The sequence below is a fragment of the Cervus canadensis genome, chromosome 22 (genome assembly GCF_019320065.1).
Source record: "Cervus canadensis isolate Bull #8, Minnesota chromosome 22, ASM1932006v1, whole genome shotgun sequence".
NCBI lineage: Eukaryota > Metazoa > Chordata > Mammalia > Artiodactyla > Cervidae > Cervus > Cervus canadensis.
The window spans coordinates 44,714,748-44,736,595 of NC_057407.1; the positions used below are offsets into that span (position 1 = coordinate 44,714,748).

Consider the following 21,848-nt stretch of genomic DNA (forward strand, 5'->3'; position numbering starts at 1 on the left):
CATTTCAAATGCTTGAATTTACAGCAAGAGAGGAAAAATCATGAATGGCCTTTTCTCTGCTCACAGCCCACTGGCCAGAAATAATCCTGTGCCCTGACCACTGCAAAGTGGCTGGGAAACATTGGCATCACACAGACAATTTGATGAACACTGGTTTCTCTGCCATAACCACTTGCCCCTTATTTACTGGCACACAGACACACAGACCTGCTCTCGATCCTCAAACACACCAAGTGCGTTCCTACCTTTGAGCCTTTGTAGCAGCTGCTCTCTTTGCACTGATGCTCCTGTGCCAGAGCTCACATGGTTGATTCAAATGCCACCTCGGACAGGCCTTACCCAACTGCCCAAAGCAGCCACCTAGTCCTTCAGATCAGCCTATTTCAATTCTCTGTACAGCCCTTATTATGCCATATTTGGTTATCTCTTCCCTGTTAAAAGATTGTATGTATACTCCATGAGAGAAATCGACCACTTATCACCGTGTCCCCACTACCTTCAACAGTGCCTGGTCCATCATGGATGTTCAAAATATATTTCCTCAGCTCAGTAACCTAAGGGATTTCCCATTTACAGGTTAAAAAAATGGAGGACCCAAAGAGACGTGACTTACCCAAGGTCACACCACTACTAAATGGTAGCACTTCATTGAAATCCATGCCACTGAAACCGCCAACACTATGTTTGCTTGTGTTACGTCACTGCTTCCACACATTAAAGCGGCAGTAAGTTTTGCCATTTTCTTCTCTGTCTAGTGATCCTCCAGTGTCACTGGCTTTTAAATCTCAACCAAGTCCAATGGAAGGCAATACGACAACATCTATTTGGGAATCTGTCCTATAGGTAAGTTCATGTATGTGGAAAATTGCATATATGTGATATTTTTCTCATCTCAGTGTTGTGACAGTGAAAGTTTAGAATTAACTTAAAGGTTCACAGGGCTGTGTGTGTATTCACACATGGGCATGTGCATATGGAAGAGTAGTATACAGCCCTGAAAAGAGAGAGCACCTCCAGCTCTGACTGGAAGTTTATCTAAGGGAGAGCATTACCTTAAAAGAAAGGTGGGATACAACAGAAATATATGTCTTTCGTTTAAGTTCCCCCAAGAGCTGAATCCCTCATGTCTTTCAGAGATCAACTCCTCAATGAAAAGAACAAAATACAAATCAGTAGCAGTGTGGTTTCCATCATTTGAACTTATTTTATTGGTACTCATCAGCAAATAAAATTTTATTGTTGATTTTGGATGCATTACAACACACTTTTTGGTAGTGGTTGCACAATGTTGATCATTTATTAACTATACTAAATACTGCAACCTCTGAATTGCTGAATTTTACACGGGTATTTCCTTTGTGGTGATGGGTGGCTCCTCTCTCTGAATACATAAAATGGTCCATTCCATCCATGGTTTTCATATTCCTTTTTTATTCTACCTACTGCTTTAAAATACATTCAAATAAAAAGGCATAAGTTCCGTGCAGTGAGTGCACACATACCACAGAGAGGAGGGTTGAGAACATAATTAACCAACACCCTCGTGTTCAGAGAATAAATAGTCTGAAATCATGGGACTGAAGCTTGCTCCTGGGAACTTTCTCAAAGTATCTTCTGTGGACAAAAGTTCACACTCACTCAATTGAAGGATACATCTTTTGCCAAGGGGGTGGAAGAAAAGGGGAATGGGGGGTGCAAAATGATGATTTTACTTGCATATGATGTTATCCTTCCATAAACATCTAGAACAAATGGCCACAGAGCACCGTGATGTGCAGTCCCCAGATCAGAATAAATAAATGATCTGCTTGGACTGGAAAGCCACAGACACACTGTGACCAAGCTGGATAGGACAGAGAATGTTTGTTTAAAATACAGCACACACAAATAATAAATAAAAGTTTGAAACTTAGTGGATGACAGCGATGGGACCAGGCTCCCTGTTTGTTCATGGTTCTCACAACACCTCTACCTTTTCCTAAAGATAAAAAGTGGCACAAGGACATGAAGGGCTTTTCTGGGACCACTCTTTTCTGAAACAAGAGGGCAAAACGTGAGGGTATCGAATGGCTGCAACAGAAGACCACAGATGTGAGAATACGCTCAAGGGTCTCGGGTCTAGAGTAAAGACCAGAACCAGCGGACCACCAAAGCCTTGTTTCTCTGTGAACCAGTTTGGTGTTACCTTTGGCCCTGTTTCTACTCTTCCACTGTTGACAAGTTTCATTCACCACCTTTCCCCCGACCCCTTTTCCTTAAGGTCCTATTGTTAAAGTCACGTTGGGTCTGGTCTTAATCAATTGGCTGTGACACTGGGTCCCAGAAATAAGCTGCTATCTCACTAGCTGCTTGGTGTGTCTGAAACTTGTATTTTGGTGTCACAGAACCACAGAGAGAACATTTTACTGCGACTTCCCATCTAGTACCATTACTTCCCTGCATATATTAAAAAAAAAAAAAAACATGGAAAAAGTAAATCACACGAACACACAGGGGCTGCCAAATGGTGCAGCAGGAGTGTAAATACATTCTCTTTCAGGTCAGATATCTGGCCTGACAGTGGATTACAAAACATGGAAGGATGACTTCGCATCGAAGGCATGAGAAGAAAAAGTCACAGGTCAAAAAAAGAAGCAACCGTCCGTTGGGGCCAAGCAGTTAAGGTCTTAAAAAAGCTGGGACCCCAGAAAGAAAGAACAACTCTTCCATCATGAAAGCTACGGCAACTGCACGTGGCCGCGGACGGAGGCCCCTTACGCTCCTATGGGGCAGGAGAGGTGAGATGCCCAGTGACGCTGGGGGGGCAGAACCACTGTGCCACCTGATAGCTCAGGACGTGTGGCTCTGGCAGGCAGCCACAAGTTCACTGGTTTCCTATCCATGGGATAAGAACACACTTGGGGGTTTCAGTGCTTCTCAAAGGAAAGAAGAAGGAAAGACACCCGGCTGCTCCTGCCCCCGCCCGCCAGCATAGGCTAGGTCCTCAGGAGAGTGATGTCGGTGCGGGGGCGCTTCCTGCAGGATCTGAAGGAAGGGCAGGGTGGATACAGGTCTCCAAGTCCTACGTACACATTTTACAGAGTCTCCACTCTGCCCCCATTAGGCACGAGGTTGATTTGTCTAGCTCAGGAGGGGATGGACAGAGGAGGGCAGAGGGAGCGTGCGCAGGGCAGGGGGAGGAGAGGGAGGCGGGAGCCAGCCTGTTCTCCTCTAGGGGAAGGGCCTCTTCCCAGCCTCACCGTAAGCTAGTTTGTTTGGGGAGCTTAGCACCCATCAAGATGCCCGAGGTGAGGGTCACAGGGGCTTTCATCTGCATGCTGGACCCCACCATGGTGGGGAAGCTGCGGTTTCGTCGGATGCCACTGTTGAGCTGGAGCCCACCGATGGCACTCGTGACGGTGGGGCATCCGAGGGGCAGGCCTTCGGGTACCAGGCCTCTGGGGACGAGGGCCTGCGCAGGGCCTGGGGGCCCACAGAGAAGAGGTCCCTGGTCCTCAGTCAAGGCGGGGACGTGGGCTCGCCCCGAGTTCACCACTTTGGCCACGCCAAACCTCCTGACTTTGTCCACGAGGTTGAGGTTGGAGACAGACACGTCGGTCTGGCTTTCACTGCTCCGAACTGCCTTCTTCTCCCTCACCTCCCTCAGGATGGAGCTGGCTGGCTTGGAAGCCAGGAAGTTGTCGTAGGGAGGGCTTGTGCACTTGAACTCAAAGGAAGGTGGAGAAGATGTGGGCGTCTGCATAGGTGAGTTGGGTGGTGTGGAGGGGATCACGGCCATCCTGGGAGTATAGGAGTGCAGGAGGGTGCCCCGACCAGCCCTGTCCCAGCTCTGGGGGTCATACACAGCCGCAGAAATGCCCCGCTCCTTCAGCAGCCACACCAGCCCCAGGGACGTGCTCATGGTGGTCGTGGACTCACGGACGTTAGTGAAGGATTCGGCCAGGCTCAGCCTCCGGGGAGTGCACGGCGTGGCCACTGGTGTGGATTTCAAGTGGCTGGCACTGCCACAAGCCGGAGTCGGGGCCGAGTTAAGGCTGATAAGAAAACACAACAGGTCATTGATCAGAAAATGCCCAGGAGAACCAAGGAAAGGGTCCGGGCCAGCCTCCTGCAGGGGTGCAGGGCAGGCCTGGGACATACTGAGGGGACTCCTCCAACCCAGGCTCCCTGGATGCCTCTTTTCATGTCTGATCCTCCCTCTCATCTGTAGAGGCCATGGAGTCTCTGAAACTTGGGGGGCTGGTTTACATTAACAGGAAGCTGCACGTGATTCCCTTCTCTCAGACCTAGAGGGTGAGTACAGTTGTTGCCTTTACAAGTGAGGAAATTAGGCTCAGATTAGGTGACTTACTCAACATCACACTCAGCTACTCAGTGGAAGATCCTTGGATTTGAACCCAAGTCTGAGTGACCCCAAAGATAAGAGAGGAAGCCCTGCAGCAGACAGGCGCTCTGTCTCTACCAATTTCCTCAAATTCCTGCACTCACACAAACTCAGGAGTGGGGATGCTGGTGGGTGGGGAGCACTCAGAGGAACACAGGATTAGAAACCACAGCAGATCCTGAAGCTTAAAATGGTAGTCTTCAAAAGGCACAGGTGGATTTCTACAAAACTGATCTATAAGCAATCCAGGGCGAAAAAAAATCTGTACTTGGTCACAGAACCACTTCTAGAGAGCTTTTCCACTTTTGTTTCAGGCTGCCATTCTTTCAAACTCAGGCAAAAAGCTTTCTCGTGCTACTTACTTCTCAGGTTTTTTTATCCCTGATGAGACCACAAGAAGAAGGCAGGGGTGCAGTGTTGAGTCTTACAGCTACCATCAGAGGAGTGCCAGGGCACCAGCCTCTCCCCAGGGGAAGCTTTATCCACTGGTTTTCAACACAATCTCTTCAAACATAGAGCTGGGGGATGGGGAAGCCAGGTTCTCCAGAGGCAGGAAGGGAGATGGAGACAAGCTAAAACTTAGAAATCCCCTTCCGGTAAGAACCTTGGTTAGACCTGTATTAGTGTTGGCACTTGGCTTGACTGGGGTGTTTAGACAGGTTAGGGGTATCTGCTGTCAAGGCCGAATTAGCCAGGCACAACCACAGAGACACATCCACGCCCACGTTGCGGGTTAGTGGCGGCCACACGTGCACACACAGCTCCTTCACAGGGCCCTGCCAGGCGGGCCCTGCTGGCGGTGTGCTCACCCCCTGCCTTGCCTGTGGGCTCACTCTCTGCCCTACATCTGCTCTCAGCTCAACAGGGCCTGGGGTTGCTTCGTCGTCCTCCTCACATGACCTGCGGAGAATCATTCATAGTTGAAGGTGCTCCTTGGGGTGGCTGCTCCCTCCGAGCTGGCCCAGCTCACCTCCCTCCTGTGAGATACTTTCCACTCACCCTGACACCTCGCACCACAGAGAAAATGGCTGAAGGGGGGTCACACCACCAAGTTGGGGGAGACCATTTTCCCTTTCACCAGAAGCTCTGGGAGGTCTGAAATCTAGTCAAACAGACCCTTCCCCCGACCCCACCAAGGCCACACGAGTCCTCTCATCAGATGGTGCCAACTTCTATCACTTCTTGGAGGCACCCGAGGGAAATGGACCACACCAAGCGTGGGGTTCTGTTCAAGTTTTATCATTTCGGTTGTTACAGTGTGGCTGCGATGCACGCATGGTTCCTGGGGCTATTTCCAGAGGCATAAGGGCTACCACAGGGTTCAGTAACTCCATTCTGTGAAAGAACATGTTCTACTGGCAAATTCTGGGGCAAAAAGCCAACAGACTTGGTCTTAGAGCCTGCGGTAGTGCCCTGAACTTCAGCTGGTTGAGGCAGGGCCTAAGAATCTTTCATGGCCAATAAGAAGGCAACTTAAAGTGGGTCCAGGTCTCTCTATTCTGTGTTGGATCTGAATCAATAGGGGTCTTGATTCGAAAAAAAAAGATGGGACTTGAACAGGTGAGAGATGCTTCCACTGGCTGGAGTTGGTTTTGAACAACCCTCTTTCTACTTCAGCTTTCCTTGACATTAAGTCTCGCAGGGAGTGCTCCCACCTCACCCCACCCTGCCCACCCCGAGGCTGGGTCCCTTACCTTGGTGTGACCCGCGTGAGCTCGTCTGAAGGATGCAGGATGCGACAGGTGGTGAAGGTGAAGGTGGAGTTGGTCTGTGACATGCACTTCCCAGGGTGGTGGGCTAAATTGGGGGGAGGGGAGGAACAAGATATAGTCCTTGCATCCAAGTAAACCCACGAGAAAAGTCAGAGTCCCGCATGGCCCTCAACAGATGCAAGAAGCGATGAGCTACCTTGTAAACTGGATCTGGGCGAGGAAGGTGAAACGCGAATGTTCTGGGTCGAAGGTGGTCCCTCAAAAACAACCACACTTTTGAGCACTGGCATGCAGAGCATCGAATTCCAGCTTCCAACCCAATCCAGACAGGGTTTCCCATCAGCGTTCTTTGGCCAGTAGTGGATCCAGTTTGAAGGGCCAAAGGGCCCTTGGGGGTAAATTTGGGTTCCCTCCTCAGAGATCTGAACCGGCTTCCTTCTTTTGTTGCTTTACTTTTCTTTTCACTGGCAGATAGGTGCCAAGCTCTGCCAAGGGGAGGGGAGAGGTGCAGGGCAGGGAGAGGCACTTACACCTAGAAACAGCGCAAGGCTCATGGGCTCCCTTTTCAGTTTATACAAAAAGGGGCTTGAGGAAGCTGGCTCCACTACTGCCTATCTGTGGTCGGCAGGGAAGGAGATGGAGCCTCAGCTGCCTCAGCAACAACATTGCTGGCAAGAGTCCCAGGGCCCAGGCTCTCTGCCAGGGCTGGGCTGGCACACAGCACGGTAAGCAGCACCAGTCCCCCTGAGCTGCTTTCTTGCCATTTCTAGGATGTCTGGTTTCTGATGAAAATGAGTAAGTTGTCCTCAACTTATTTCCTTTGAAAGCTCCAAAGAGTTGTTAAGGCAGCTGAAGACTAGGATCTGGAGCAAAGTAAATCACAGAAGCTTTAGGACCATGCATCAGAAAACCACAGGTGAGAAGTAGGAATAGAGTCTACAGGAGACATCATGATTGTAGAGGTCATCCTCATTCACAACTCAAATGTAAAAGGAAAAAAATAAAAATAAAAGGAAAAAAAAAGATGTTGCTCCCAACAGCATGCGTGGTGAGGTCTAGGATCATTCCCTCCTCCCCACCAACTCCACCCCTGCAGCCTCTCAGCCCCCAGAGACCTCCTGGGAGAAAAACGATTAGGATATTGGAGGCCATGAGCACGCTGAAGATTCGAAAGTCTGGAACTAGAATCTTCTAGCTCTTTATGGCAAGTTTTCTCTTGGATTTGACAAAAAGGAAAACAAACCAGAAGAGATCAGTGCCCCAAACCTACAGATCCACACACAGGTGACTGTGTCTTTAAAAAAGAAAAAGGAAAAACAAGAAACTAGATGAAATAAAAAAAATATTGGAGACACGCAAATTGAAGGCAGGCAGGACAAAGCCAAAGCACAAAAATGGTGGCAGTGACTCAGGAGCTTTGCAAGACTGGTTTGCCCTGATGACTGTGGTCCAAGTCATCTCTGGGTGGCAAGGAAGGCTCCGGTAGCCCCTGCCATGGCAGCCAGCATCACAGCCACAAGAGCAAACTCTCAGCCTCAAGGAGCTCCAGGCAAAGCAGGAGGGGTGTGGGAAACACATGTAAAAATAGCCTTTATGCATCTTTGTTGCTCAATCAAAAAAGTAGTGGTTTAGGAACTCAGATAGCTGAGAAATGACTGTGAGCAAAATAAAAAGGGAAGAAGCTATGAAGAAAAGGCAACCAACCAATCACGATTCTCTGATTGCAATAAAGTCTAGAAACAAAAGCAACAGAAAACCTGAGAAAAGCATCCCAAATAACAGACATGATGGGTTATTTGGGAGGAAAGAAAGAAAAATGCAGTAAGTAGAATTAGGACAGAACGGTTATAAGAGAGAGAACATTTTTTAAAAAAACCAAACAAAAGCAAGGCTGGATTTAAACTTAGAAGCATACTCCATTTAAACACATGGCCAGAATATCAAATCAAAAGGTCACACACGTTCACCTCCTCCTCCACCCCATTACGTATTGGATCTTCAATCGCAACAGCTAGTGTGAGATGGACATTTTAGACACCGTTGCATCAGCAGAAGCAAAACCCATCTTATGCAAATGGGTTTTGGGAATAGGAAAAGGCTGCTAAAATTCAGAGGTCATCATTCCCCAGAAGCGATGGACAGCTTGAGAAGACCGAGGTAAATCAACAAGGATCAAAAGTGCCAAAGCCAGAGGTTCAGCCCCTCTGCAATACCACTGGGACGCCTGGACCCGCCAGCTCTCTGAGTCACCACTGCCCGCCGGGCCGCTGCAGCATCTCCCTTCCTTGGGATACAACACAGACAGAGTGAGTTGCCACAGAGCCGTTAGGGGCTGATTCCTACAGTTCTGTGTACAGGAGAGAGCAAATTCCCAAAGCAGGAGGCGCTAAGAGTCTTCAGGGCAGGGAGCAGGGGCTCAGGGAGAGGGCCCAGGCCCTACTGCACCCCAAAGCCCTGCCTTCGGTGCTGTGAGTTCGTCTTGTGCTGTTCACAAGAGGCTCCAAGGACGGGCTTTCCTGGATTTAATGCTCTGACTTCCTACTTAAATCCTCCTTCTTTTTCTCAGTCTGATTGGAGGACCGCAGTGTTGTGAGCTAGAAGTACAAACACTGACAAATACTTTCATCAAGTATTTTATTTAGGAATGAACTTGCATTTCTTCCTCTCTCCTCCCACAAGCCCCTAATCCTTAATTATTTTTATTTGTTCTTCCTCCTCCAGGTTCTGAAACTGGCACAAAATACTAATCTTTCAAAGGGAACTTTTACACTTAGTTAATCCTTGATTATTCAAGATTGTCTCTGCATGAATTTTTCTGGGGTAAAATAAGTTCTGTGATGAGTCCATGTGGGAAAAACTCCATAAACCTTTGTTTGCCCTGTGCTTTGTCATTAACATAAATGCTGTTTGGGACTAATGCAGTTTTAACAGGTGTTTTTCTCTGAGGAGTAGGGAAACAAGGGCAGTTTCAGATAGAGCAGAATCGGTTTTTCTTTTTAAAAAATAAGATAAAAGTGATTTTAAACTACACAGTGTTACAAGATGACATTTGAAAACCCTTAGTACCAGGCTTAACATGGGCCTGTAACTCTTTTTCTCTGCTTCTTAAGCATTTCTTCTACACAGCCCCCATCTACAGTTTGAAAGACCCATGAGTCCCCAATGCAGACATTCAGCCCATCGGTTCCAGGAAGGTTTCTAGCACAGAGACTGAAAACCACATCACAAGATCTTATTCTGGCTTCTGTACAACTTTTGGTTCCTGCAAAACTTAAAAAAATGAAAAGTTTAGTTGACCCACGGCACCACGTTGTCTACTCTCTGTTTCATCTAAAGAGTGACTGAACAGAGGAATAATCTCATGGTGTGGCAGACAGAACCGGAAATTCTTTCAAGTGGCTTCTGGGGTATCTTCAGGAGATAAAGTGACTTTTTGGAATGCTGTTAAAAAGTCAAAAGTGCAAATATAAAAATCTCTTTGGAGTCTTAACATGCCAACAGAGCTGGATCCCGTGCCCTCTTGCCTTCTTGTCTGTCCTTCTTGTCTGCAACCACCGACATGTGTGGGGAGCTGGCCTGGCTAAGTTGCCCCAAGTTCATCATCCAGCTGGTGCTCCTGGAGCCAGTTCAAGGGTGCACTTCTCCAGGGCATCATTAGGTGGTACAACTGGACAACAAACCTGAAACTCAGTTCCCACCGACGTGCTCCCTCAAGGGCCCTTCACTTTAGAAAAGGCTGAGTGCAAATACCCACTCAACAGTCCACGTGGGCCCCTCCCAGCACTGGAGCACCCCCCTATGGTTTTCAGAGATGAGGTTCCTAGAGAAAGCACTTCTAGAGAGCAGGCTTGTTCTGGAAGTTTTAAGTAGGGTTGACTCCATGCTGTTTGAGACAAGTCAGTAGAGCAATTCTTCATTCATTTTTCCACTTCAGGCTGCGTCGGCCTGTTTTGCTGTGGTGTAGTATACACTTTGATGCAAGAGCCCAGAACTTCCTTAACATCTCCTAATACAGGGGTGCGAGCAGATCCTGGCTCTGTCCATCATGACCAAATTCCTATAACTGCTGCACACCAGAGCAAGGTTGAAACATCTGGCCACAGTGGGAACTTCTCAGCTCTCTAGGTAGAGACAAGAAGGAACATTCCCAGACACAATGGTCTGTGAATTGAATGTACCACACTTTTCCTTCCAGATTCTTCAGGTCTCCACGGCCAACATTCCCTCACAAGCCCCTTTGGCTCCTGCTTCCCCAGTGGGACTAAGTGTGAGAGAATGCCCACTGGAGGCTTTGTTCATACCAGCCCCTGCCCCAGAGGAGGCTGGAGTGATACTCAGTTCCTTAATCGTCTGCTTTTTTTAGCTGTTCCCTTCCCTTCAAGTAACTTGCCTAAGCAGAGCCTGTACCTATGTCACAAATAAGAAACCTACAAAGGAAGCTAGTTCTTGGCTTTTGCTTCTGAGGGGCCGAAGAGCTGCACCTTCAGGGATTTCCAAGGGTATTTTTGACCAAATGAGATTTTTGCTTTCAACGCTTACTTTAGGACCTCAGCCCCAAAGATAACACAGCTCTACGGCAGAACCATTGCCAGGCAGGCTGCCAGGACGTGTAGGAGTCTGTTTTAGGACATTTCTCCTACTGGAAATGGTCTCCATGTGTATGAGTATTAAATAAGCTGACCTTTACTTTCTTCTATGTTGCTTTAATCCTGCCTCTGTCTTCCCTTTAAGAATCAAGGCATTCAGGTAATTCAACTGGACTGTCCATCCAAACCACCAACCATCTGCTGACCTAACTGTGTGATTTTAAACTCTAATCTTTAACCTTTACCACATGCAGGCTCTTCACTACACGTAAATACCTAAAATTCGAAACACTGACAGCACAAGATTATTTCTGATAAAAGTACACTTTCTCTATGAATTAAAACAAAATACATTACTGAAATAAAGTAAAACTAATCATCTAAAAATTGTTTATCATAATCCATTTTAATCATCTAAATTATTTACAAATATAACAAGGATTCATCCTTTTTAAAGACATGGAATTATAAAAATCAAATAATGATACAATAATACATTAAAATATATTAATAAATATTTTTCAGTACTCAAAATGTTTTCTCCATGAGAGAGCAGGCTCTAGACAAAACTGCCTAATATACAAGTTTTCCCAATTTCCTCCCATAATACCAGTTGTTAGAAAAGAAAGGTTAATCACCTTCTGTCTTCAAAGGTTCTCCCTACTAAGTCTTCCCAGGCAGATGGCAGCTCCTGGAATTATGCTGTTTGGCAACAGGAAAGGGGAGACCAAGGCAGAGAGCAGGCCAGCCTGAGTACAAATCCCAAGACAGAGGATGCCCCAGGCCTCCCGGTGGAAGCTTATCTGTCTGCCCATGACTCCACGATTATGTGCTTAATGTCACTCAGGGCCCCTGGGATGATTCGCATCAAGTGACGTGCTTCTTACGTTCCAAGATCAGAATGGTCCCATCATTCCCCAGAGGAAAAAAAGCCAAATCATTGGCCATGCCTTTCCCTCTGGCACAGAACTTTTGACACATCTTACTCAGAAAACAATCTCAGAAGAACCCTTGTCTAGATGATCAGACCTTCTCTAAATTCCCTTTAGCAATCTAATTCTTTTTGCGCCACACACTTCCAATGTGACCCCTCTACAGTTTCCACTGGAGGTTTGTGTGCTCTTCTCAAGAGTTGTTAGGATGGATTTGTTCCAGGTTTGAGGAAGGAGAGAAGAAGCAAGATATGCCTCTGTCTGTGGTTAGGAAAGTGGTCAGGACTTAGCTCCTCATACCTGGTCCCCTTGCCCCTGCTGTCCTCAGAGGGATATTCTTAGCTGACACTATAAGCTTTATCCCTTCTCTACAATTTTTCAAAGATGAACCTAATGGTGCTTCTTTAAACTTACAGCATTCACTTCTATTTCACCTGTCAGGCTGCAGGGAGGGGTCACCACACTTAATACAATGCTTGCTGCTTCAGTCACAAAATCAGCAGACACAGTGTCTCTTGCACCACTGTCCGCCTTCCAGAAGGGCACTGATGCTGATGACAAAAGGAGGTAACAATACCTAAGCTGGTTTCCTCTTTGTGAGAAGATCCTAAATAATAAGCAGTTTCATTCCCTTGCAAGCTGAATTTGGTAACTTAATGGCTAAAAAATAAAAATAAACCTAGGTGTTAAACAATCTTTTTTACTTGATGATACCTAAAGTTTATGTCAAAGGAAAAAAAATTTAAAAAAGAGTCCCTTGGCCACAGGTGTGTGAACTTACCCAGGGGATGGGAGACACCACCATGAACCTCAGCTCTCAACTGCTCTGTACTATATGCGGAGTGTTGTACCTTCCATGAATGAAAATTGTCAGTCACAAAGATGAATGTGCTCTTCTCAAACCTGGTGACTTGGAAATGTCATTAGGAAGATGACATTGGGTTAATTCTTCTTTATCTGGGTCTCTCTCCCTCAGCCCAAGCAATGAGGAGGTCCAGGAAGTCTGGGTAAATAGTAACCCATGTGATCCTGTGATCCCAGGGCCCCGAACACAAAGCCTTGCATCCCAGTGACCTCTAGGATGTATAATTCTGCAAACTCATGGTCATAACTTTAATATTGGGGGGGGCGGTGGGAGAAGTGGCCGGGAAGAACACAGAGATCAGGCAGGGCTCTTTTCCAGATTCATCTAGAGTTCTCTCTCTAAAAAAGCTTACGGACATTCTCTTAGGGTTTGCTGGATTAAGGAGAATTGCTAAAGCACTTTTAAAAAATCCACTTTGAACACATGTATAAGCTGGAATGAAAACACACATATCTTCACCACAGTTAGGTAATGAACAGGCTGATCTCTGAAGTGCTGTCTGAAATCCTGAACACTTTCTGGGCTTCTTCCAATTTTACTGTATTATGCAGGTAACAGAGTCTTTCATTAACCTTCTGAACATTCCAGCACTCAAAATTGCCCCTAAAATTGCCCAGCTCAGCTCAGTTTGGAGGTCATCAGAGGACTCGAAAAGCTGCCCCTTAGACAGGGGAAGCAACCCAGAACAGAAATGGGGAGCTGATGCTCGGGATTGGGGGGCGGGAATGATGGGGCAATAATCCACTTCTTTTTAGCAGCCTTTCCTGCTCCCCTTCAAGAGCCTGCTGGGCCATGCACCTCCAAGATGGGCAAGGAGCCGCACCCATTTGTTACAAAAGGAGGCATCAGACTCTATTAAAAAACGGAACCCCACGATGGTAATGCTTTCATCATCACCCACACAGACGAGCAGAAGCTACAGACAGAGAGCCACTACGGATGGTGCTCGGAATGGAAGTGAGAATGGCCTGGAACTCTGCCTCCGGTGGAGGTGCCAGGTTCACAGGACTGATGGCGGTGCCCTCACCAGACCCCTCCTCCTCCTCCTCCTCCTCCTCCTCGGCCGCTGGCGGCTCCTGCATCTCCTCGGGGAAAGCCTGAGGCCGGCTTGGGTAACTTCTGCTGCCTGAGACAGTCACACGTGCTCGGGACCTCTCACCTGAGGTCTCTGGGTGCTGAACTGGCGTGGAGGTAGCTAGGCCCGGGAGGGAAATGTGGTCACCTGTGTCGTCTTCTTCAAAGTCGTTAAGGCAGTACACTTCGTCCAGGTCAACATCCAGTGTCCTGAAGCCCTTGGTGACCACACCAGGCCGGGGGTCCAGAATGCCCCCGAGGTGAGGCTGGGCCAACTGCTGCCAGTGGTGAAGGGTGGCAGAACCTTGCGAGGAGAAAGGGTGGGGAGGAGGGGGTGACAGGGAGAAGAGAGGGTTAGGACGGGAGTCTAAGCTGATGGCTCTTCACCACCCTCTAGCGCGGACTGCGAGCCCAGGGGGCCCTGGGCGTCGTAGGTGGACTCTGGGAGGGACACCCACGGAGTTGCCTTGCCCCCCTCCTGCTGCGTGTCAGGCCCTAACCCCCTTCCATGCCCAGAAGGAGCACCAATCTCAGGGCAAAAATCCATTTTTTTAACAAAGTAAAATTAACATCATACTATGTGTCAAGGATGTTGGGTGACAAACTCTTTATTTTAAGCAACTGATGTCAACCCCCAAATCCAACACAGAACCACTTTAGAAACAGAAGAGGAAAAAATAAGCACAACAAGCTCAGAAAGAGGGGTGAGGGGCAGGGGTGGATATGGGTGGTTTCTATGCCAAGTATACAATGCTGGGAACAGGGAAGACAGCAGAATAAGATGATGTCAAACCAATTCTAGGCACCCACATCAAGAGAAAAGACAAAAGAAATGAACATAGCACATGGATAAGTGGTGGGCACAGCCGTCACCCCCTTTACCTAAGTTTTCTGTATGCTGCCAGCAACCTTGACAGGCTGCAGGTTTGGGGAGTGGGAATTGGCTTAAAGAGATGTGATTTAAGAACATGCAAGTCCACCCAGAGGTCTGAAGCAGAGGAGCCAATCTCCTCAATGACACCAGACCCCAGGACTCAGATGACATGGTGTAAGGTCTGTAATAACACCAGAGTGTGTCCTGAGGACCTTGAGGGTACACCAGGTACTCACAGAGAGAGGAAGTCCAAGACTAAGCCTTGTTAGGAAGCCTGGGTTAAGACGTATATGTACTAAATAACAACATATCAGATCCTTTAGCATGTTGCTCTGTGCCAGGATTCTGCCCAACCCATCTGCTAGAGCAACTCTTTCCCCCTTAGGACATTATTACCTCTCACACGGCTCTGGTATTGGGGGTGCCCAGCCCATGAGGCTGGGCATTCTATCCCCATTCCACAGATGAAGAAGTTGGCCACACTGAAAACATGCCAAACTCAACAGAGAGACTTTGAAAGTGGTTCTCAAGCATGAAAATGCAAGAGCCTTCCTGCACAAATAACCTCTCAGACTGTCACTGCTGGCTTCCTGAGGGCATCCTCTGTGAGGAAGGCAGCGATCCCTCCAGGCTGCCCTGGGGAAGGTCAGAAAGGGGAACTAGGGAGGCCAGGAGCCAGCAGCTCATGAGTCAAGATAAAAGAGAAGCGAAAGGCAGGCAGGCAGTGGGGCCAGGAAGTGGTCCAGGAATGTAACTGAGCTCCCCAACCTTCTGCTGTGCCCAGCTGAGTGCACTGCCTCCAAAACACTGCTGCAAAATAATTTCTCATCGACAGTCTCAGCCAAGGAGTCTTGAAAGGGTTTTGTAAATGGGCAATTTCAAATCCACTTAAAACAGAAAAAAGTCATACACACTTTGGAGTTTATCCCGGCATTAAGTGTCACAAGTACAATAGCAACCTACTTAACTGGAATCTATTGAATAAAAATAGAAAATATTCTAAATGCAAAAAGAAAAGAAAAAAGACCAAAGATGCATATAATGAAACAAACCTGGTCCATGGGATCCTAAGTCCTAGGTTCCATGGCACTATTTTTTAAAAAGCTACCCTGTACAGAGACATCTCAGCAGGGCAGCTTGTTTTATATGTATCACCTCGACTCATTCCTCAAAACCACCCATCATGGTTAAGTATTATGACCCACACTTTCACAGACAGAAGTTCACTGAAGTTACCTAACTTCCAAAGTCACTGAGTTAATTGTAGCATAGTCAGTGTTCAGTGCTAAAGGCCTAGTTCTTTCCATAAACTCACCCCACTTCCCTCCCCAAACCATAGGTCTGAAAACAAGCAAGGCCATCAGCATTCCAGCCAGGAATCTGGGCTCAATGAGAATCTGGAGGAATACACAGTGGGCAGTGAAACTTCCTCATGGGTGTCCAGGGCCTGCCAGGAGATGCAATGGGGTTTCCGGCCACTGGGGTTTCTCCTGCCACTTCTGGGGACCTCCATGCAGAGTAATCCAAAATGGGCCCACAGTTTGTGTTCACTATTCACACATCCACATTCCTGGTAACAAAATTGTACTGGGGAGAAATTTTAAACAAGGAATTTTGATACCCAGCTTGTAGCAGCACAACCAGGGCTCAGAAGGAAGATGAGAAATCCCCAGGTGCAATGTGGCCACATCACCTCTACCTTTGGAAGGGGTCTAAAGGCAAAGCAAACACACTGGAAAGTGAAGAACTGTGTCAAGGAAGTGCCAGATCTCCCCATCATTCTGAAGGGGGTTCTAGACATTTACAATGCACCAGGAAAGAACTCAGTGGGGCTAGAGGTCTAGGCCCAGAAAAGAGTCCCGTGGGCCTCCATCTTCCATCTGTTCAACAGGATGCCCCATTTTCCCCACCCCATGCATGAGTCCAAGACACAAAGGAGGCTACAGAGAGTTGCTATTTGGAGTTCAATAGCCTACAAAGTACAGCGAGTTATTTGCATTCCCTGAAAATGCAGAGCAAGGGAATCTAGTGAGACTACAATGGAAAGATTATGCTGAAAGATGCATAATACTTGGCGTTTTACCCCACCTCCCGTTACCATCACCTTCTCCCGCCCACATGAATGACGCTGGGGTCTGGCAGGCAAAGAGAGGAAATGTGTTCCCAGTCGGCACCAAGATGAAGGTCTAGGGAGCAGGGTGTGGATAGGGCAAAAACATAATTACAGTTACTACCCTTTTCCTTCTGTTTGCTTTCTTTCCACACCCCACTGTTTTAAATAAAAGGTTTTCATGTCACCAAAGGAGAAGACGACTCAATCCACTTATGTCAGCAGGGCACCTGAGGCTTAAAAGTTAGAACTAAGCTTGCTGGATAATGGACAGCTTGGAAGTGTGTGCTTTTCCCTAATTACATATTAACTTGTTTATCTGGAAATACTATCTGGTTATAATTAGAAAGGAAGAGCAAAACAGAGGGAAAAAATACTGTCCAACTCATCTTTTTAATGCAGATATATCTCTTTCTAGTTTGAATGTTTTGTTTGTTCTTCACCTACTTAAAACGTGTAAGGTAAGGTGAAGAGACAAAACAGCTAGCCCATCTGTTTTGGCTGACACCAATGAGCAGACAGCAAGATTAATTAAATAGGTAAGGAAGACAGATGGAAGACACAGACTGGCTATCTGCTGTGATCCCAGCCAACATTCTCCAGGGGCCTCAGCCCAGGTACATTTACCTGGGTCACTGGAGAACACGGGAATCCTACAGCTTCTTGGCGGTCCAGTGAAAAAGGATGTAAGAACATGGCACCAGCGCAATGCTGGTCCAGGTCTCAACACTGGTGAGGCTAGCCTTCTTACCTGAGTTACCAGAACAGGGACAAGTTCAAGGAGCCCACAAGTTAATAAGTACCTAGTAGATGCTGAGCATAATGCAAAACACATCATGTTTATTCCTTGCCACAATCCTGTGTGGCCGATGTGAGCCCTATTTCACAATAAGGGAAACAGAGCTCAAAAAGGTGAAGTAACTTAGCCAGCACCACAGTTCGAGCTATAATGAACCCAGCATCAGGCATGCTTCTATGTTAGCACTCTACCATATCAAATGAAACACAGTAACACAAAAAGGTAACTGCAGAGGGAGAAAAAAAGTCGATTGTATTTTAAACAGTTAAGAAGTCAGAGGACTATAAAATGGAGCCAGAGGGATAGACACTATCATGAGAGTACCTTACAGCCCATATTGATAAGATATGACTTTTTATGGTAGTGATACAGGTTCCTGGTGAACAGAGTTCTATAGATGAAATTTATCTTGCAAATCTAATGGGATTTCCTCTTATTCTATTAATTTATCACAGAAATACTGCTATCTATGTCACAAGATTAAAAAAGAAAGAGATGACTTGGTCAAAATAATTTCTTAAAAAAACTCTTCTAAAATATGCTTGGAAAACGAGTCAAATACATATCCTTAGATGATCAATGAAACACAAAGTAAAATGTAGAAAGCAGACAAGATAAAGATGATAAATTCCAATGACCTTTGAGAGACAAAGGAGAAAAAAGAAAAGAAAGGCAAAAAGTAAAATTGCAGAAATGAAAAATTTTATTGAAAGAAAAACAGACATAATAGTGAATCAGAAAACAATCACCAAGCTTACAACTGAATAAATTAAAAAAAGGATGAGCTATCCCTCTTCTGAAATCTAAGAAGGACCTACATTATACAATTTAGAAGTAATCATGAAAAAGAATGTTTGCCCACCCTCTTCCTTCCTTTTCAGAACATGAGACCCAGCATTTCTTGGATCTTTAACAAGTACAATCTCATCTTACAGCATGCATCCTAACAGAGGTGATACTCCAGTCCCCACTCCAGGGCTGAAAACTGGTTCTTTTGGGGTGAATACCTGTACTCTTTTTAGGCACAGATACACATATAATACATAAACAGTATATCTATCACATTAAATTTTCTGAGGGGATAGATTAGGAATTAATGTCTAAAATGGGTTCTTAAAGAAGTTGAGAAATACTGCCTTTACAGAAATTCTGATTTGGCTTTGCATTAGATAAATAATATAGAGTTAAAATATCTTCTCAAACTCTTATGGGTTTTCAAACTAAAGGAGGGGAAAAAAATGAATGTTACAAACACCTGATGGTTCTTAGTAGGGCAGTGATAAGTAAAGGGAACATACTTTATAATGCTGAAAGCAGAAAGAAAGAAAGAAAGAAAAGTGTTTCCATGAGTTTAATCATCTAGGGTGTTCCTGATACTAAAACCTGAATGGCCCCTGGAAAAGGTTGGCTTAAGGAGGTACAGAGCTCGCTTTCCTCCACAGCCACCCCCTTCCCGGCCCCCAAACTGTGGAGGTCTAGAAGCCTTGCTCAGAACACACTGCATCTGAAGAGAGCCACACACCCTTTTTATTTGAAGATCAAAGCAGAACATGTGAGTCAACAAACAGGAAACTGCTTTCTCATGGTTACTGAATAAACAATTTAAAACAGCATTAGCTTTGCACCCCCTCCCTGACACCAAATTTTCTGAAAAGTCAAAGCATCAATTCTCTACACTCCTCAGAGCCCCCTGACATGACCTAATTAACTCCTGAGGATGTCACGAGTGCCTCTGCCTTCCCTAAACATTTGTATTTCAAAGATTCTGAATGCAAGAGAATTAGGAAACCAGCGCCAAACACATTTTCTTTTCTTTGGCTTAGTTGATGGAGGTTAGTCTGGGCTGCCTGTGTGTGCATTTCCAAACCTACACCGGGAGAGGTGGAGGCCGGGGCACTCAGAGGAACTCAAACCAGCAGCGGGGGTGGCTATCGCGGAAGAAAAAGGAGTAGGCGTTACAGAGGTTGCCCGCTTTCCGGTGGTGGATCAGGGACCACAGGGAGTCGCTGAGGAGGGCAGAGAGGGGCCGAGGCCCCTTGTGATCACCTTCCAGCGGCTTGACGATCTGAAGCTTCTCGGGCAGGTAGGAGCGGCTGCTGAACGACATGCCGGAGAAGCCGGTGAACTCGGAGAAGCGCGAGTGCGTGCCCAGGGACATGATGCTCTCGGTGGGCGTCAGGGAGCCGCTGAGCAGCTCGCCCTTCTCCGCCAGCTCCCTGAGCTTCCGCTCCTGCTCCTCCTCGAAGAATCTCCTCTCCGAGAGGTAGTTCTCCCGGCGGAGGGACAGCCGCCGCAGCGCCGTCTCCAGGTCGTGGGAGCCCGGGGTGCCCGGCGTGCCAGGCTTCTTACTCCGCTCCTCGTTTCTAGAAGGAGGGGAAACGGCGGGTGAGCGCGGAGCAGCCAGCAGGGGGCGCTGGACAGCACTGTCCTTACTACTAGTTTCCGGGTGGCAGCTGGAACTTCTAAGGGAACCAAGGCAAGCGGCTAAATGTAGGCAAAAATGGGGAAACGAATGCCTGTCCAGAAGAACAATTCCCTCTGCTGGGTTTTTCTTCCTCAGGGAGGTGAGGAGGGGGCACTAAGGTGCAAGGAAAACTTGCAAACACTACATAATAAATCCAGCCCCTACAAACATCTCCCTTGTGACACCTCGGGAAGAAACCTTCAGGCTGCAGTTCCTGGTCTCCAACAGGACAGTTGGCTGCAGGGATGTGCCTTTTTCCTCTTGAATTTAGGGAGCTGAGAGCTCTAAGAGAGTTCTGATCCAAGCTAGTGGTTATCAGTGGGGAGGAGGCGATATAGGGGCAGGAGATTAAGAGGTACAAAGTACTTTGTATAAAATAAGTAAGCTACAAGGATATATTATACAACACAGGGAATATAGCCAATATTTTATAATAACTATTAATGGATTATAATCTTTACAATTGTGAATCACTATATCATACATCTATAACTTACATAAGATTGTTCTGCAACAATACTTCAGTAAGAAAAATAATAATAATTAAGTCCAAAAAAACCTCAGAGTTCTGATCAAGCATTTTACAACTATCTGACTCATTGGTCAGAAAAGCCAATTTTGTTAAGTCATAGGAAAAGGATGGACAATGAGGGTGGGGGTGCGGCTCCTGCAGGGCTTCAGGAGGAGAGGGAGAGACCACTGCTAAGGAGGACCCACCCCAGGCATGCAGAGTGTGGTGGGCACTTGCCAGGCACGCTGCACCCTACTTTCTAAAGCAAACCAGATTCTGGTCATGAGACAGAGCCTGAGTCCTCCTCAGCCTTTCAGAATCCAAGCTACAAAGGGGTTCATGAAATAAATGCCTAACAGATAGAGATTAAGAGAAAAAAATATTCATTTATCCTCCCCTCCAACATTTTACAGAAAAGCTGACTTCTGGTGTGTCCTGTTACAACCCTTTAAACTGGTTAACATACCAGCATCAAGATAAGCTTTAGCTCAGCCGGTTGGCACAACAAATATGAGAACTGAAAGGTCTACACTTTTAAGGCCTCCCTCTTCTGATGACTGGACCTGTGTTCACACACCCCCTACCTATCCCCCAAACAGAAAGAGAAAAGTCCCCGGCTGGCTCACCCCAGCTCGGCTGACTCTGCTTCCAGGATGATGCTGTTGGTCTTGTTGTCCAAGACCACGTTGCCAACGTCGCTGCCGTAGAAGCTGGACCGGGGGGTGCTGACGCAGCTGGACAGGAGGGAGTTCATGGCTGAGGACTGGTTGGAGCCAGGGATGTTCATGGGGGACGGGGTCAGAGACCTCTGCTTGACGACCTGGTTGATGTTCCTCACGGTCTCAAAGACCCGTTTCTGGTGACTGGGGAGAAAGCACAACATCACCCAAGACTAAGCAGATGCAGGAGTGACCCTGGCGTTCAACCCTCCCAACACTATTTACTGAGGACCCAACAGGCAGCAGGTCCACTGTGACCCCCAAGCAACCTGCCACCCTGTACCTCCCATGTGTTTCTTAGAGTGTTGGTTGGAATTCAAGAGATTCAACGCCCACAGAATTCAAGGCTCCACTACATGGCTGTGTGCTAAAGGTGATGCTAGCAAAAGTGATACTGCTTTCTACTTCCCTTAAGCTTGACCTACAAAGATATTTAATACTAACTTTTGTCTCCCACCTAGTCTTCTTGATAGTCTCTAGAATGCAAACTTCAGGAGGGCAGTGTTTACTGCTCAGCACATAGCAGGGCTCAAAATATTTTTATAGAATGAGTCTTTGTCAACCATTCATATTTTTTTTAAAGTGTGACTTCAAGTTAGTCTTAAATGTTTATAATGAGATGATAAACACTAGATGAGTCTCTTTCTTTTCCCCCCCTGGAAACTGCCATCTCTAAGGGCAGAATTGCACTGTTCATTTGTTCCCTTTTAAGGAGAAAATGGTAGGTGTGTTTCTGTAATGGCTGCCTCTTTCTGGGTTGCAAACGGCTTCACACACGCACTGAGGTTTAGGGACACTGGTCGCTCCCGGGGTTCCAA

The 21,848-nt window shown here is 46.8% G+C and overlaps 1 protein-coding gene across 12 annotated transcripts in view; it reads right to left on the reverse strand.

The window, feature by feature from the left end:
* Positions 1–1,181: 1,181 nt before the first annotated feature.
* Positions 1,182–21,848, reverse strand: part of TRAK1 (trafficking kinesin protein 1) — a 99,012-nt gene continuing 78,345 nt past the window's right edge. For 5 of the 12 annotated variants that reach the window (XM_043441785.1, XM_043441778.1, XM_043441779.1 and 2 more), the window contains 5 exons: positions 20,938–21,174; positions 19,383–19,699; positions 13,507–13,857; positions 6,079–6,181; positions 1,182–4,034 (listed from right to left, as the gene is read on the reverse strand). In XM_043441785.1, the coding sequence (XP_043297720.1) occupies positions 3,236–4,034; positions 6,079–6,181; positions 13,507–13,857; positions 19,383–19,699; positions 20,938–21,174 (1,807 nt within the window). In that variant the 3' untranslated portion in view covers positions 1,182–3,235. Of the gene's footprint in view, positions 4,035–5,193; positions 5,285–6,078; positions 6,182–13,337; positions 13,858–19,382; positions 19,700–20,937; positions 21,175–21,848 lie in introns of those variants that run through there. The other 7 variants (XM_043441780.1, XM_043441784.1, XM_043441782.1 and 4 more) reach the window with 5 other exon arrangements.